This window comes from Oncorhynchus gorbuscha, linkage group LG11 (assembly GCF_021184085.1).
Source record: "Oncorhynchus gorbuscha isolate QuinsamMale2020 ecotype Even-year linkage group LG11, OgorEven_v1.0, whole genome shotgun sequence".
NCBI lineage: Eukaryota > Metazoa > Chordata > Actinopteri > Salmoniformes > Salmonidae > Oncorhynchus > Oncorhynchus gorbuscha.
In genome coordinates, this window is record NC_060183.1 from 66,566,575 (window position 1) to 66,584,337 (window position 17,763).

The following is a 17,763-nucleotide window of genomic DNA, read 5'->3' on the forward strand; positions in this document are numbered from 1 at the left end:
TATGTGTGTGTGTGTGTGTTTGTGCGTGTGCGTATTCGTACATGCGTGCACGTGTGTGCGCTCAGTGCATATACTGTATGTTCGAGTCCATATAAGTGTATATCTGTAAATGTGTGTGTGGGTACACACACACCTCTCCATCTTTATCCGCCAGGTGTAAGTGTAATGGCCATGGCAGTGAGTGTGTGTTGGACGAGCAGGGGGCTCTGGTGTGTGACTGCCAGCATCACACTGTCGGGGTGGACTGCCAGAGGTGTCACCCATTTTACCAGGACAGGCCTTGGGCCAGGGCCACCGGAGACTCATCCAACCAGTGTATGAGTAAGTATTGGAGATTGGTTTAGTTCAGTCACCCCTGGGGAAATGTATAGTTGGGGTAGTGTATGAGTGAGCATTTGAGATTGGTTTAATTTAGTCACCCCTGGGGAAATGTTTAGTTGGGGTAGTGTATGAGTGAGTATTGGAGATTGGTTTAGTTCAGTCACCCCTGGGGAAATGTATAGTCGGAGTAATGTATGAGTGAGTATTGGAGATTGGTTTAGTTCAGTCACTCCTGAGGAAATGTATGTAAATGTAAGATGTTGGTGTAGCCTTAACTTAACCGTACCCAAATTGCTAACCCTAACCTTACATTGTTCTCATATATTTTTACAATATATACAATTTTTGCAGCTGGCTCATCTAGCGGAAATCGCTCACTTCTGCCTCCAGGGCAAGATTCATGACAATAAACATCAACCTGCTGCTGTATGTGTGTGTGTGTGTGTGTGTGTGTGTGTGTGTGTGTGTGTGTGTGTGTGTGTGTGTGTGTGTGTGTGTGTGTGTGTGTGTGTGTGTGTGTGTGTGTGTGTGTGTGTGTGTGTGTGTGTGTGTGCGTGCGTGCGTGCGTGCGTGCGTGCGTGCGTGCGTGCGTGCGTGCGTGCGTGCGTGCGTGTATAAATTAGCTTGAGTGCAAATATCAGCACGGTTCAGGCTTATTGCGCTGTGCACTGAGCGGTGAATGGTTCTTTTGAACACTGCTGAGGAGGAATTGTAATTGGTTGGACTGATAAACCCATAAAGGAGAGGCCTCGTTAATTGTTTTTTTGCTTGATTCTATTAAGAAACAAGCTTGTTTTAATTACACTCATGCTGTGTTCTAAATAGCACCCTTTCCCTATATAGTGTACTTTACCTTTGACCAGGGCACATAGGGCTATGGTCAAATCTATTGCACTATGTAGGGAATAGGGTGCAATTTGGGAGGAAACCTCAGTCTCTGTACCAAACAGGTTGCTTTTTTAAATAGACTGCCGCATGCAGCTGCACTGTAAAGGAAAAAATGAATATATTATTAAATACATAGAATAAAAGAAGCACTGAATGTGAAAGAACTAAAGAGTAAAAGTGAATGCTCTGTGTATTATAATGTTCAGCCTCCATATTCGGCGAAATAGAAACCAATTTTGCCGAAGCTTAGCGGACCAAGCTCTGTCTCTCTCTTCTCTGCCGTGTATGGCATGTGTCTGGAACCAGTACCATATGGCCCTACTTGTCAGAACACAAACACTTTAATTGACAACGGGTAACAGACAGACAGACAGACAGACAGACAGACAGACAGACAGACAGACAGACAGACAGACAGACAGACAGACAGACAGACAGACAGACAGACAGACAGACAGACAGACAGACAGACAGACAGACAGACAGACAGACAGACAGACAGACAGACAGACAGACAGACAGACAGACAGACAGACAGACAGACAGACAGACAGACAGACAGACAGACAGACAGACAGACATTTATGTTGTCACAACATCCTTCTGGTTATTACCAAGTTACTTAGCAGACATAAGTGTCTAATTTAGCTTACTATCCACTTCGTAGTTGGAAAGACATTTTAGTAAGTGCACCTGAGATACCTGCCTTGAATACATGTGTAATGACTCAGGCAGACTCAATCTATTTGCAAACAGACACATTATCACTCATGATAAGCATTAAAGAGTATATACTGTATGAACAATTTTAGCAGGGAAAACAACTGTTACAAAACAACCAACAAATCACACTATTGATGGATTTCTATCAATTTCTCTGAGACATCATTGAGGGAATCAAGGGGCTTTGCAAAGTATAGGACTGGCTATTTATCACTGACATGTGCAGATCGTAACAGCTGTAATATCACAATAATAAGTCATTTTCTTAATGAAAAATATGAGACGTAGGGATGGATTGATCAGGGGATGTTCATTCAACAAACAACCAGTTAGCTGTTCAACTCAATGCCTCTCAAGTAGCCTACCCAGTACCCATATGTCCAAAAGGCTACTGACTGGGAGTGTACACTGTGTGAATGGTAGCTGCCACGGTCACTCCTTAAAAAACACGCCATGGTCTCTGCCTAGAAAACTCCTCCTCTAGCCTGTTAATCAGGCCATTATTGGAAGGACAGCACAGTGCATGAACAAGGCAGGGAGAAAGAGAGAGAGATAAAGAGAGAGAGAGAGAGAGATGGCAGCCGTCTCTCCCTCCGTCCACTGAGGCTGTAGGTGCGCACATTTTCCACCTTAAGAAAGCTGTCACACCTTGGTCATTGTATTTTGTGTTTTTGTTATAAATTTGGGTAGGCCAGGGTGTGACATGGGTTTATATGTTGTTTTCGTATTGGGGTTTGTAGTATTTGGGATCGAGGCTAATTAGGGATGTTGTATAGGCTTGGCTGCCTGAGGCGATTCTCAATCAGAGTCAGGTGATCCTCGTTGTCTCTGATTGGGAACCGTATTTAGGGAGCCATAGTTTCGCTTTGTATTTCGTGGGTGTTTGTTCCTGTCTCTGTGTTGTAGTCACCAGATAGGCTGTAATTAGTTTCACGTTCCGTTCTGTTGTTTTTGTAGTTAGTATCAGTTATTTCATGTACCGCGTTCTTTCATTAAAGTCATGAGTAACCAACACGCTGCATTTCGGTCCGACTCTCTTTCTTCAACAGACGAACGCCGTTACAAAAGCACTCACTAGCCTAGCTAGCTACTGTAATGAATAGCTAGATACAGATATGTTGATTGCAGAAACTGTCCAAAGCTGGTGGACATGGAAATCAAATACGTCATTCTCCTCATTGATGGGCCGGACACCACTCGGAATAGACTTGAGCTTCTTCGTCTCCACATTTCAGCACCACATCCAACTTTCAACTATACTAGGCTACTTTAGCTACTACTAGGCTACCTACTGTATTATGGTCACAGTCGGCTATGTACAGACAACGTTCAGAAATGCTACTGTCATTTAAATACATAAATAAAGTAGTTGAAAAGAGGTAGCCTTTGACTGGATGCCATGTTCCAGTTGGCCTAAATGAGCTTAAGATTCATTTTTCAACGGTGATTATTATCAGGGAGGTTAGGTAAGGTTATGTCTATGGCCACCAATTACATGATCAATGTTGCAAATGTGAAGTGTAAGCCATTGATCATATAGGCATCCCACTGGGCACACACTGGTTGAATCGACGTTGAACCAACGTGTAATAGACGTTGAGTTGACGTCTGTGCCCAGTGGGCTGTCGCATATGTGGATGTTGAAAATAGAGATTTATTTCTAGAATCAGATACCTATATAATTGACGAAGCAGGTCCATCTTAATTCTGCTATTAGGCAATTGACTACATTTCCCCTGTTTTTCGATGGCCTCGGCTATAATAGACTATTATGCTGCAGTTGATTTGACTCGTTCCCAGAGTGACCTCCATTGTTTCAGAATGACACATTTCCAGAACACTTTATAAAGTATGTTTACAAGCTGTTGGTTTAAATTCATTTTTGTTAATTTTTTAGGAATCAAATGTTAATACATAGAATGAAAATAAGACTATGGTGCCTGGTGAAGGATGTTGGTGTAACAATCTTAGGCGTAGTGGGTGAGGAGTCAGGTGCAGGAGTCAGGTGCAGGAGTCAGGTGCAGGAGGCAGGTGCAGGAGTCAGGTGCAGGAGTCAGGTGCAGGAGTCAGGTGCAGGAGGCAGGTGCAGGAGTCAGGTGCAGGAGTCAGGTGCAGGAGTCAGGTGCAGGAGGCAGAAAGTTCTGAACAGCTCTTTATTCAGCACAGGGCAAAATAGTCTATATAACGAAACTGAGCTTCATAAAACAAATGCCCAAAACAGGAACCAAACCAAGATCGCACTACCACACATACAAAGTGGGAATGAACAAGCTCTCACGAAGAGCAGGCGGCCTACCGACTTAAATAGTCAAACTAAAAGTCTAAACAAGTAACAAGTGAAACAAATCAGACAAAACCAGCAGAAAAGGGAAAAAGGGGTTGGTGACAGTTCTTCTCCATGACAACCTGTTTCATAAACACACTAAGGCCTTTTTATACCTCATACCTGTCTGCTACAGGTACTATAAGCAAAAATCAACACATGTAAATAAAGTAATTGACTGTAGTAGGTGTTTTATTATGTCTTGTGTTTTTCACATTTGAATCATTAGCAGACTCATATCCAGTGGTTTACTAATCAGACTTTCATATCTAACTGTGTAGGCCCACCTGTATGCACCCAATCCTATAAATTGAGAATGACACATGTACGACTATAACTATGCAGCAGGTTTAGACCTTGATGATCTTTCTGTGGCTCTGAGGCCTATCTCTAGATAGAGTCTTGTTAATATATGCCTAACCTCTATACTCTAATAGCAAATACACTCACTTCCTACTCTGTAGAGCAAAATACAACTAGAATGGAACCTCTCCTCTCTTCAATCAGGGAGGAATAATCACATAGTTATTGCAAACTTAACAGAAAATTTGATGTGTAATAAAATAGGATATTTTCTAGAATCCTGAACCTCATGTAGCCAGACAGAGAGACAGCAGAATACTGCAGTGTAGAGGAAATGAAGAGTACTCTACCGAGCCCTGTGATTGGAGGTTATCGATTGAGTAATCGTCTCTTGTACAAACACTTATTAGCGTTATCACGGTGCCCCCTGACGAAGTGATTGGCTGATCATTAGGCCCGTGTGAAATGGGATTATAAATGTACCTGTACATTAGGATCCAATCCCACACGCATAATCTCTCATAAGCATACAGTAACCCCGATCCATTCTCTCTCACTTTTCCTCCCCATCTCACTCTCCCTCTCTCGCCATTTCCCTGACCTCATCTCCTCCCTCTCTCTCCCCTCCCTCTTTTTTTGCTAATCTTTTCCCCTCTTTCTTATTTACCTCTCTCCCTCTGTCCCTTCCATACCACCCACCCACCTTCTCTTCCTCTCGCTATCCCCCCTGTCTCTCTCTCCTCAGAGTGTAACTGCAGTGGGCAGGCGGATGTGTGTGTGTTCGATGCGGAGCAGTACCTAGGGTCGCTGTGTAGACTGTAGGGACCAGACTGATGGACCGCATTGTGAACGCTGTAGAGAGAACCACTACCGACGGTCACCACAGGACCCCTGCAGCCCCTGTGACTGTAACACCATGGGTAAACCATGTATTTTAGACTGCTTCATATTAAGGCATCATAAACATGAACTCACTCTCCCTCACTCTCTCTCCCTCACTCTCTCTCTCTCTCCCTCCGTCCTCTCTCCCAGGTTCTGTGAGTCTGCAGTGTGGTGCGGAGGGGAAGTGTGAGTGCAGACCCAGTGTGTCAGGGGTGAAGTGTGACACCTGTCAACCCGGTTTCCACTCCCTCAGCCCTGGCGGCTGCAGGTACACACACACACATGTACACGGAAAAATAAACAAACACTTTGATGATAGAGGGAGAGTAATAGAACAATGCAGGTTTTTTCTGTTTGCGTCTAATCTATGACCACGTTCAGTAGGCCACAATATTGTAGAACTATCTGCAGGGTCAGTATATTGCACTCCTGAATGCAACCCTGTGTGGGGTGTGTGTTCATATTTAATTTCAAAGACATATTATTTTAGAAGCACATCTTAACTTTCCTTGAACCTCTGGTGTAGAGAAGACCAGCAATCCAATTCTAGTTTGTTTTTATTGATTTATCTTGTTATGCTGCGTTGGTTCTAGCCATTAGAAACGCACTATCCCTGACCCTATTTGCTTCTGTAGTAGCCCTTACATACAGTAAACAGTACCTGATCAAATCCCATGTATATAGTAAACAGTACCAACTCCTATACCCTTCATATAGTAAACAGTACCCATTCCTCTTAATATAGTAAACAGTACCTAAACCTATCCCATTAATATAGTAAACAGCACCTAATCATATCCATTTGAAATAGTAAACAGTACCAACTCCTATCCCCCTGATATAGTAAACTGTACCCACTCCTATCACCTTCATACAGTGAACACTACCCAGGCATATCCCCTTAATATAGTAAACAGTACCTGCTCCTATCCCCTTAATATAGTAAACTGTACCTTCTACTATCCCCTTAATATAGTAAACTGTACCTTCTACTATCCCCTTGATATAGTAAACCGTACCTAGACCTATCCCTTTAATATAGTAAACAGTACCCACTGCTATCTCCTTGATATAGTAAACAGTACCTACACCTATCCCTTTAATATAGTAAACAGTACCCACTGCTATCTCCTTGATATAGTAAACAGTACCTACACCTATCCCTTTAATATAGTAAACAGTACCCACTGCTATCTCCTTGATATAGTAAACAGTACCTACACCTATCCCTTTAATATAGTAAACAGTACCCACTGCTATCTCCTTGATATAGTAAACAGTACCTACACCTATCCCTTTAATATAGTAAACAGTACCCACTGCTATCTCCTTGATATAGTAAACAGTACCTACACCTATCCCTTTAATATAGTAAACAGTACCCACTGCTATCTCCTTGATATAGTAAACAGTACCTACGCCAATCCCTTTTAAATAGTAAACATTACCTACACCTATCACCCAATATAGTAAACAGTACCCACTCCTATCCCCTTGTAGTACTAACAGTACCCACTCCTATCTCCCTAATATAGTAAACAGTACATATACCATTCCATTTGATATAGTAAACAGTACCCACTCCTATACTATTTATGAGGTAAACAGCACCTACACCGATCACCTTGACATTGTAAACAAAACCTACAGCTATCCCCTTGAAATACTAAACAGTATCCACTCCTATCCTCTTAATTTAGCAAAACGAACCCACTCCTATCCCCTTGGCCAGAGACTTTAATGCAGGGAAACTTAAATCAGTTCTACCAAATCTCTATCAACATGTTAAATGTGCAACCAGAGGGAAAACAATTCTAGATCACCTGTACTCCACACACAGAGAAGCGTACAAAGCTCTCCCTCGCCCTCCATTTGGTAAATCCGACCACAACTCTATCCTCTTGATTCCTGCTTACAAGCAAAAATGAAAGCAGGAAGCACCAGTGACTCGGTCTATAAAAAAGTGGTCAGATGAAGCAGATGCTAAACTACAGGACTGTTTTGCTATCACAGACTGGAACATGTTCCGGGATTCTTCCGATGACATTGAGGAATACACCACATCAGCCACTGGCTTTATCAATAAGTGCATTGAGGACGTCGTCCCCACAGTGACTGTACGTACCTACCCCAACCAGAAGCCATGGATTACAGGCAACATTCGCACTGAGCTAAAGGGTAGAGCTGCCATAAGACTCCTGAACAGGTAACCAAATGGTTACCCAGACTATCTGCATTGTGTTTCCCCCCACCCCTCTTTTACTCTGCTGCTAATCTCTGTTTATCATATATGCATAGTCACTTTAACTATACATTCATGTACATACTACCTAAATTGGCCCGACCAACCAGTGCCTCCGCATGCACATTGGCTAACCGGGATATCTGCATTATGTCCCACCCGCCAACCCCTCTTTTTAAGCTTCTGCTACTCTCTGTTCATCATATATGCATAGTCACTTTAACGATACCTACATGTACATACTACCTCAATAATCCTGAATAACAGGTGTCTGGAAAAAAACCTTCCTACTCTTTTTTTCAAATGTCTTTTTACTGTTGTTTTATTTCTATACTTACCTACACACACACACATACTTTTCTTTCCCCCCGCATCATTGTTTAGAGTCTGTAAGTAAGCTCACTATAAGGTCTATACCCGTTGTATTCGGCGTACGTGACAAATAAACTTTGATTTGATTTGAGAAAGTGAACAGTTCGTCCTCCAATCCCCTTGATATAGTAAAAAGTACCTTCTCATATCCCCTTGATATAGTAAACAGTACATACACTTTTCCCATTGACATAGTAAACAGTACCCACTCCTATCCTCTTTATGAGGTAAACAGTACCTTACCTACTGCTATCCCCTTGATATGGTAAACAAAACCTACACCTATCCCATTGATATGGTAAACAGTACCTACAACTATCCCCTTAATCTAGTACCTTTATATAGTAAACAGTATATACATGTGTCCAATTCATATAGTAAACAGTACCGACTCCTATCCCCTAAATAGAGTCAACATTTCCCACTCCTATCCCATTGAAATAGTAAACAGTAGCCACTCCTATCCCATTGAAATAGTAAACAGTAGCCACTCCTTTCCCCTTGGTATAGTAAACAGTACCTACACCTATCCACTTAATATAGTAAACAGTACCTACTCCAAAGCCCTTGATATAGAAAAAGCACATACTCCTATCCCCTTTTATATAGTAAACAGATCATACTCCTATCCCCTTTTATATAGTAAACAGACCATACTCCTATCCCCTTTTATATAGTAAACAGATCATACTCCTATCCCCTTTTATATAGTAAACAGATCATACTCCTATCCCCTTTTATATAGTAAACAGATCATACTCCTATCCCCTTTTATATAGTAAACAGATCATACTCCTATCCCTTTTATATAGTAAACAGATCATACTCCTATCCCTTAGAGAAAGTGAACAATACCTCCTATCCCCTTGCTATAGTAAAGAGCACCTAGACATGTCCCATTAATGTAGTAAACAGTACCTCATGTCCCCTTAATATAGTAAATAGTACCCACTCCTATCCCCTGCATATAGTCAACGGTACCTATTTTCAATAAAACGTATAAACATCAAACCTATACTAGGAAAACTCTTCACATTACAATGTTTTTGTAATAACTTCATCTATTAACCTTTAATAACAAAGCAAAAATGACATTTTCATTTTCCATCTATCGTCATAGCCTCCATTGTTGCTGACAGAAACCATTGTTCCAAAGTCCCTTTATTCATGTTTAATGTCTGGTTCTCCATAGTAACAGGACAAAGGAATTTGTCTGTGGCCTGAGATTTACCAGGGGCGTGAGGGGCCATAAACCCCCCCCCCCCCATCTTCAGACCCCTAGATCTCTCCTCTTCTGTTGGGGTTGAGAGATAATCTGTAGGGTTGTGGTCTCCTGTAACCTGACCTGGTCGACAGTCATGACAATAGTAAACAGTACTTCTATCCCCTTAGGTGCGGACTCCGAACGCACAACCTAAACCTATAGGGGAGGGTCTGGGTGGGCATCTCTCCGCGGTGGCGGCTCTGGCGCTGGACGTGGACCCCACTCCATAATTGTCTTAGTCCACCTCCTTAGTGTCCCTTGAGTGGCGACCCTCGCCGCTAACCTTGGCCTAGGAAACCTAACAATGGGCCCCACTGGACTGAGGTAGCTCGGGACCGAGGGGAAGCTCGGGACAGAGGGGAAGCTCGGGACAGAGGGGAAGCTCGGGACAGAGGGGAAGCTCGGGACAGAGGGGAAGCTCGGGAGTGAGAGGAAGCTCAGGCAGGTTGATGGATCTACCAGATCCTGGCTGGCTGGTGGTTCCGGCAGATCCTGGCTGACTGGCAGATCCTGGCTGACTCGCGGATCTGGCAGATCCTGGCTGACTGGCACTTCTGGCGGATCCTGGCCGACTGGCGGATCCTGGCAGATCCTGGCTGACTGGTAGTTCTGGCACACTGGCGGATCCTGGCACACTGGCGGATCCTGGCACACTGGCGGATCCTGGCACACTGGCGGATCCTGGCACACTGGCGGATCCTGGCACACTGGCGGATCCTGGCACACTGGCGGATCCTGGCGGATCCTGGCTGAATGGCGCATCTAACTGATCCTGGCAGACTGGCAGACCCTGGCCTACTGGCGGATCCTGGCTGACTGGCAGATCCTGGCCGACTGGCAGATCCTGGCCGACTGGCAGATCCTGGCCGACTGGCAGATCCTGGCCGACTGGCAGATCCTGGCCGACTGGTGGATCTGGCGGATCCTGGCAGACCGGCGGATCCTGGCTGACTGGCAGTTCTGGTGGATCCTGGCTGACTGGCGGCACTGGCGGCGCTGGGCAGACTGGCGGCACTGGCGGCGCTGGGCAGACTGGCGGCGCTGGGCAGACTGGCGGCGCTGGGCAGACTGGCGGCGCTGGGCAGACTGGCGGCGCTGGCGGCGTTGGGCAGACTGGCGGCACTGGGCAGACTGGCGGCACTGGCGGCGCTGGACAGACGGGTAGCTCAGACGGCGCTGGGCAGACGGGTAGCTCAGACGGCGCTGGGCAGACGGGTAGCTCAGACGGCGCTGGGCAGACGGGTAGCTCAGACGGCGCTGGGCAGACGGGTAGCTCAGACGGCGCTGGGCAGACTGACGGAACTGGCGGCGTTGGGCAGACTGGTAGCTCAGACGGCGCTGGGCAGACTGGAGAAAAAGGCTCTGGCAGCGCTGGACTGAGGAGCACTGGTGCCTCTGGAATGAGGGCCTCTGGCGCCTCTGGCATGAGGGGCGGTAGCTCTGACAGTGCCGGACAGGCGGGAGACTCTGGCTGCGCTGGAGAGGAGGAAGGCTCCGGCAGCGCTGGACAGGCGGGACGCACTGTAGGCCTGTTGCGTGGTGCTGGCACTGGTATGCCGTGCATACTATGCCAAACCAACAGCTTTCTTTCTACTCTGTCCAATACATCCTCCACACTCTCAGAGTCAGCACTCTGCTTCGCCGACAGCTCCAATTCCATCCATGGCTCTGCCCAGTGTCCTTTTCCGTCAAGGATCTCCCTCCAAGTCCATTTATCCAAATAGTGCAGCATCTCCCACTGCTGCTGCTGCTGCTCCTGTTGCTGCTGCCTCTGTTCCTTCTCCTGCTGCCGCTTTTGCCGTTGCCCGTTACCACGCCGCTTGGTCCTTGGTTGGTGGGTGATTCTGTCAAGGTTTTCCTGTGGTGAAGTAGAGGACCAAAACGCAGCGTGGTTATATTGACTCATGTTTAATAAAAACAGATAAACATGAACACTACAAAACAATAAACGTGGAAAACCAAAAACAGCCCTATCTGGTGCAAAACACAGAGACAGGAACAATCACCCACAAAACCCAACACAAAACAGGCTACCTAAATATGGTTCCCAATCAGAGACAATGACTAACACCTGCCTCTGATTGAGAACCATATCAGGCCAAACATAGAAATAGACAAACCAGACACACAACATAGAATGCCCACCCAGCTCACGTCCTGACCAACACTAAAACAAGGAAAACACATACGAACGATGGACAGAACGTGACAATAGTAAACAGTATGTACACATATCCCCTTGATATAGTAAAGAGTACTTCTATCCCCTTAATAGAGTAATTAATTCCCACTCCTAACCCGTTGATATAGTATACAGTACCCAGTCCCATCCCCTTGATAGGGTAAACAGTACATACATTTATCATCTTGATATAGTAAACATTACCTACTCCTGTCCCCTTAATAGAGGAAACAGAACCTACTCAAATCCCTTTTGTCATGAATCGGCTCAAAGCCCGTAACAAAAGGGAGACAACGTGGAGATGAAGAGTAACGAAATATAAATTTATTAAATCAAGTAATTAAGTATAATATACAATGGTGTGTAATCAGTAATAAGTAGTGTATGTGAGTGTTTTGCATGCATGGCATAATGCAGGGTGTTGAAAAATGCTAAAGCAAACAATCAAAAAAACACCAAGAAACACAACAAAGTCTATAAAGGTGTCTGCATGGAGAGAGTCTCCTCCATGAATGGGGATGTGATGTATTTATCCTGGGAGACACCGGGCCCAGGTGTTTCCCCGTGTAGCTCACTCCCCTCCCAACTCCACCCACCGGCATCCTAATAAGGATGCCAAGAACGAAGAGAATACGGCAGACAGAGTGGGAGGGTCAGTCACATCTCCCCATAAAACCGGGGACCAACAAGGACCCCGGAAAAACATACCAGCCTCTGCGTCCCAAATTGACACAGCCTCTGCGTCCCAAATTGACAAGGGGTTACTTGTTCACACTTCCAATTTGCCCCAGCCAACCTCCTCCCCAGACCTCAGCAACCTTTGCACAGGAAGCAACATTTAAGAGGAAATAAGAAAACAAGACCAGGAGGGAACAGACAGGACAGAGAGAACATGACAATACGAAACAATGGTCAGTCACGTAAACATTTAGGAACAGGGCGCACGAGAGAGCGGATCAGCAATCACGTTTTCAGTCCCCCAGATGTGTCGCACATCGAGATGGAATGATTGTAAAAATAAACACCATCTCATTATCCTCTGGTTAGGATAAATCATGGACCTCAAAAAAATGAGGGTTATGGTCAGTGTAAACCACAATAGGTACTACACCCAACAAGACACACTTCGAAGTGTTGTAGCGCCCAAATGAGTGCTAGCGCTTCCTTTTCAATAACCGAATAGTTCAACTGATAATCGTTAAACCTTTTGGAAAAGAAACTAACAGGCCTCTCAACCCCAGACACATCTGCTTGCAGCAAAACTGCACCTGCTCCCACATGACTAGCATCCACCTGCAAGGTAAATGACAAATCCACACGAGGAGCAGACAGCACCGGAGTTGAGTGAAGCAACCTGTTTACATCTTCAAAAGAGTGTTGACAACGAGTAGACCAAATGTAAACAGCCTTAGCTTTCAGCATATCTGTCAAGGAAGCGACCACAGTAGAGAAGTTATTACAAAAACTACAGTAACAACCAATCATGCCCAAGAAACTCATCAGTTCCTTTTTAGTAGTTGGTGGTGGAAAAGCATCAATAGCTACCACTTTAGCCCGAACAGGACGCACTGCAACCTGCCCAACCACCTTGCCAAGGTATGTAACGATCGCCTGAGCAAAATCACATTTAGCCAGATTGATCGTGAGGCGACCCGCTGCCAGACAAGGCTTGAATACGGGACAGATGTTCTTCCCAAGTATCTGCATACATCACTACATCGTCCAAATAAACAGCGCACCCGGTCAGACCGGTGACAACCCTGTTCATAAGTCGCTGAAAAGTGTCAGGTGCATTACGCAGACCGAAACTCATAACCGAATACGAGTACAGATAAAAGGGTGTAATAAAGGCAGAGATTTCATGTGGCCTAGTCATCAGTGGCACCTGCCAATAGCCTTTTAACAGGTCAAACTTGCTCACAAACTTAGCTGCACCGACTTGATCAACACAGTCCTCCATCCGAGGAAGAGGAAATTAATCTGGCTTTGTGACACTGTTTACCTTATGGTAGTCCGTACAAAATTGATTTGTTCCATCTGGTTTACTGACCAAGATACAGGGAGAAGCCCAACTGGAGAAAGAAGGCTCTGCTATCTTACTCTCCAGCATGTACCTGACCTCAGCATCCAGACAACGAAGTTTCTCTGAAGAAACTATAGAACCGCTGACAAATGGGGTCAGCATCTCCAATGTCAATATCATGTTCTATTAAGTTTGTACGTGTAGGTGTATCAGAAAACAAACCTGGAAATCAATCAAACCAACCATCTCTTTCCGCCCATCAATAGGTAGGTGAGTGAGAAGACTGTCTAAAATATCCAGTGTCTCTGAATTTTTCAATCTACCCTGCAATATACAACCGTCGGGACCAGGAACAACTTTCTCCTCACGCACAGATCTAGCATGACAAGAACCCAAGGAAACAACGGTATCAGCCAAAAGAACAGGTTTTACCATCCTCTGTAGACTCCCACTGTTCAGTCTCAGAGGAATGTGCATAATAGGGTTTTAACAAATTTACATGGCACAGCTGGTGTGCTTTCCTCCGTTCTGGAGTGGCAACTAGATAATTTTGCTCAGTGTACTGGCGCACCACTGTATATGGACCTTGAAACTTGGCTTGAAAAGGAGAACCAACAATTGGCAGCAGAGCAAGAACCTGGTCACCCGGACTAAAGTGACCAGGCTCAGTTCGGCGATCAAATATGCCCTTCATCCTCTCCTGTGAAGATGATAACTTCTCTTTAGCCATTTCACCAGCGGCGTACAGGCGTCGCCAGAAATCACACACATACGATAACAGGGACTGAGGAGGCTCGGGAGACTTCCAGTCATCCTGGAGAACAGATAAAAGTCCATGCACCCTATGTCCATACACAAGGTCATTTGGACTGAAACCCATGCTCCCCCGATGAAACCTCCCTAGCGGCTAACAGTGACCAAGGCAACCCCTCCTCCCAATCCTTACCAATCTCAGTACAATAAGCTCTCCACAAAGACTTAAGTGATTGATGGAAACGTTCCAGTGCTCCTTGACTTTGCGCATGATAGGCGCTAAACAAATTGTGTTCAATATGGAGCTGTTGAAGAACCTGACTAAACAGATTAGAGGTGAAATTAGATCCTTGATCACTCTGAATGACCTTAGTTTCTCTCACTGTTTGGAATCCCTGAGTCAAAGCTTTTAACACAGACTTAGTCGTGATAGATCGGAGAGGACAGGCAGCAGGAAACCTAGTGGTCTGACACATCACAGTGAACAGGTAACTACTACCGTTTTTAGAACGAGGCAGAGGACCCACACAGTCAATAATCAGATACTCAAAGGGTTAGCTGAGCACAGGAAACAAGCTTGATTACATTTACCAGTTAATTGACAGGTGTGACATGTTTTGATAAAATCAGAAACATCCCTCTTTAATCTAGGCCAAAAGAAATGTCTTAATATACGATTGTAGGTTTTCCTCACCCCCATATGTCCAGCAACGCCGTTGCCAACACCAACTCACAAAGCTTAACTGGTACAACAACCTGACTAATTGCCTCCCCCAGAAAACTACCACCATGAGACACCCACTTTCTCATCAGGACATTCTCTTGGAGAAAATAGCCATGGGCGGCATCTCCCAACTGTTCCATAGGCAGAATTTGGTCACGCAACGTTTCTAATGTGGGGTCATGCTGTTGCGCATTGATTAGATCTGAGCGGGTTACAGATAACGGGATAACAGGGAAAACAGTGACATACTTCTTTGTATTATCATCATTAGTCGGCGCAGTGACCAGTTCGCCACGGGTCATAGAACGTGTCACTGTACATGCAGAGAACACCTCTGGGAAACTGTACATTCATCAGGAATCCTAACAAATGACGGCTTAGTGGAAACCACTAGACATAGTACACAACAGGCCATACACGCTCACCAGCCAAGTTATTCCCACAATCCAACATCAGTTTATGCAATGGAACTGACAGAGTGTTCAAACCTATTCCCCTAATTAGAACACTATCCGAACCAGTCTCAGCAGAAAAGGGTAACAGACTCCAATACAAATGATTCAGAGGCCACTGTGTCTCAGGATCTTCACTGGCACTAGGTCCTTACTTCCTAACATAGACACAAAACCTTCCGTAATGAAAGGTAAATAGTCTGGATCAATATGGACTTTCACATGCTCCTGGGCATGAGGCAATGAGTCATGAGTGAACTGATGTGGAACAGGCGCAGCTAACGCGGTAGGCTTAGATTTAGCGTAAGCACCCTTTGACCTGAGAAGTGGACATTCGTTTTTCCAATGACCTGAACCTTGACAGTAGTGACACTCTTGACCAATAGTGACACTCTTGTTCAACCCTAGTTGAATAGAACTCTGCCCGTGAGCCAAAATATCTCGGTGAGCGAACAGGGCTCTGCAAATACACTTTTATGAGTCAACACATACTCGGCCGCCAAAACCACAGCTTCAGCAACATTCTTTACTTTTCATTCGTTAATATACGTGGCAATACGATCAGGGATTGTGTCCTTAAATTGCTCTAACATAATCAGATCACACAGCCCTTGGAAAGTCACAACAGCAGAGGTGGAACACCCAGCGAAACTAAAGATAATTCTCACGCAAACTCAACATGAGTCTGTTTATCATTCCTTTTTAAAGTTCTACACCATTGGTTGTAAGCCTCAGGGACCAATTCATAAATTTGTAACACAGCCATTTTAACCTCATCATAACTGGCATTGTCGTGCACACTAAGAGCTGAATATGCTTCCTGCGCTTTACCAGTCAGTACACACTGCAACATTAAAGTGCGGTCAGAATCAGGCCAACTCCTAGCGTCAGCAACCCGCTCAAACAACGAAAAGAATGTCTCAGGGTCCTTTTCATTAAACTGAGGCAATAACCGTAAGTTCCCAACAATATCAAATGTGTCCGGGGCACGACCAAAAGAGGAACGACCCTAGGTATATCTGGGTCACCTTCCCAGAACAAACTCTCCCCTGAGATCTTTCCTTCCCTAACCAACTCTTTCCGTTCCTGTTGCAACTTGATTTTAGCACGCTCCATATCTTGTTTAAATGGCAATTCCTTTTCATACTTTACACAATCATGCTCTAGCTTCTCCCGATCATGCTCTAGCTTCTCGCGATCATGCTCTAGCTTCTCGCGATCATGCTCTAGCTTCTCCCGATCATGCTCTAGCTTCTCCCGATCATGCTCTAGCTTCTCCCGATCATGCTCTAGCTTCTCCCGATCATGCTCTAGCTTCTCACGATCATGCTCTAGCTTCTCACGATCATGCTCTAGCTTCTCACGATCATGCTGCTGATCATGCGCTCTCTTCTCATGATCATGCTCCAGCTGTAACAGAAGCAGTTCTTTCTGCTGTTCAAAAAGAAGACTACTAGGACTAACCGATGGAATGGCCATTGTAACGTTACGGGGAGACGACGAGTACTCAGCAGAGGCTGGCCCAGTGGTAACTTCAAGAATACCACTCCATCAGATTGGACTTCAATATCAACCTAATAGAATTCTTTAGACATGTATCACTCATTTCAACCTTGTAGTGTTCAGCAACCTTCAACAGCTGTTATTTAGTACCTAATTCTAACAATTCCTCTGATGGAAAGCGAATGAACTCATCTACATAAGACGCCATAGTTACGAGAAAAAAAATTCTCGCTCTTCCCCTCTGCTGAGCACACCAGACCACAACCCGAGAAATTACAATCACCCTGAGCACCATAGAAGAGAGATGAGATACGGAGCTTCCAACAAAACCTACAATAACTAAACACTAGTCTTTGTGCAGCAAGGAAAATTCCACCAAGCCACGGATGTGCCCCCGAGACAACTGCTCAGTCTACAGACACCACACAAAAATAAACATTAACCATGCCCAACATATTCCAAAAATGAAACACGGCGCTAAGCCTATCAGGGGAAAAAGGCTATAGCTCCGGGTAGCAAGTTCCACTACCCTACCCAAATCTCCCCCCCGAGGTACACAGCCGATTACTCACCTCCTCAGACTGATGTCCCAACAGAAAGTAGAACAAGAGTTCAGGCTGGACAGGGCCTGGAAACTAACCATTATACACTCCAACGCAGCACACAAACCAAACAACAAAGGCAACCAATACTGGGCCTATCAAACTCAAACAAAATACATACCTCCACGTTCTCCCAAACCAATACGTTCAAAAATCCCAGATGAGCCCCCACTTGTCACGAACCGGCTCAAAGCCCGTAACAAAAT

The 17,763-nt window shown here is 45.0% G+C and overlaps 1 protein-coding gene across 1 annotated transcript in view; it reads left to right on the forward strand.

The window, feature by feature from the left end:
* LOC124047707 (laminin subunit gamma-3-like) overlaps positions 1–17,763 on the forward strand; it is a 187,714-nt gene that overhangs the window by 55,233 nt on the left and 114,718 nt on the right. Inside the window, 4 exon segments of the mRNA XM_046368013.1 lie at positions 155–321; positions 5,304–5,358; positions 5,360–5,478; positions 5,591–5,708. Coding sequence (XP_046223969.1) covers positions 155–321; positions 5,304–5,358; positions 5,360–5,478; positions 5,591–5,708 — 459 coding nt within the window.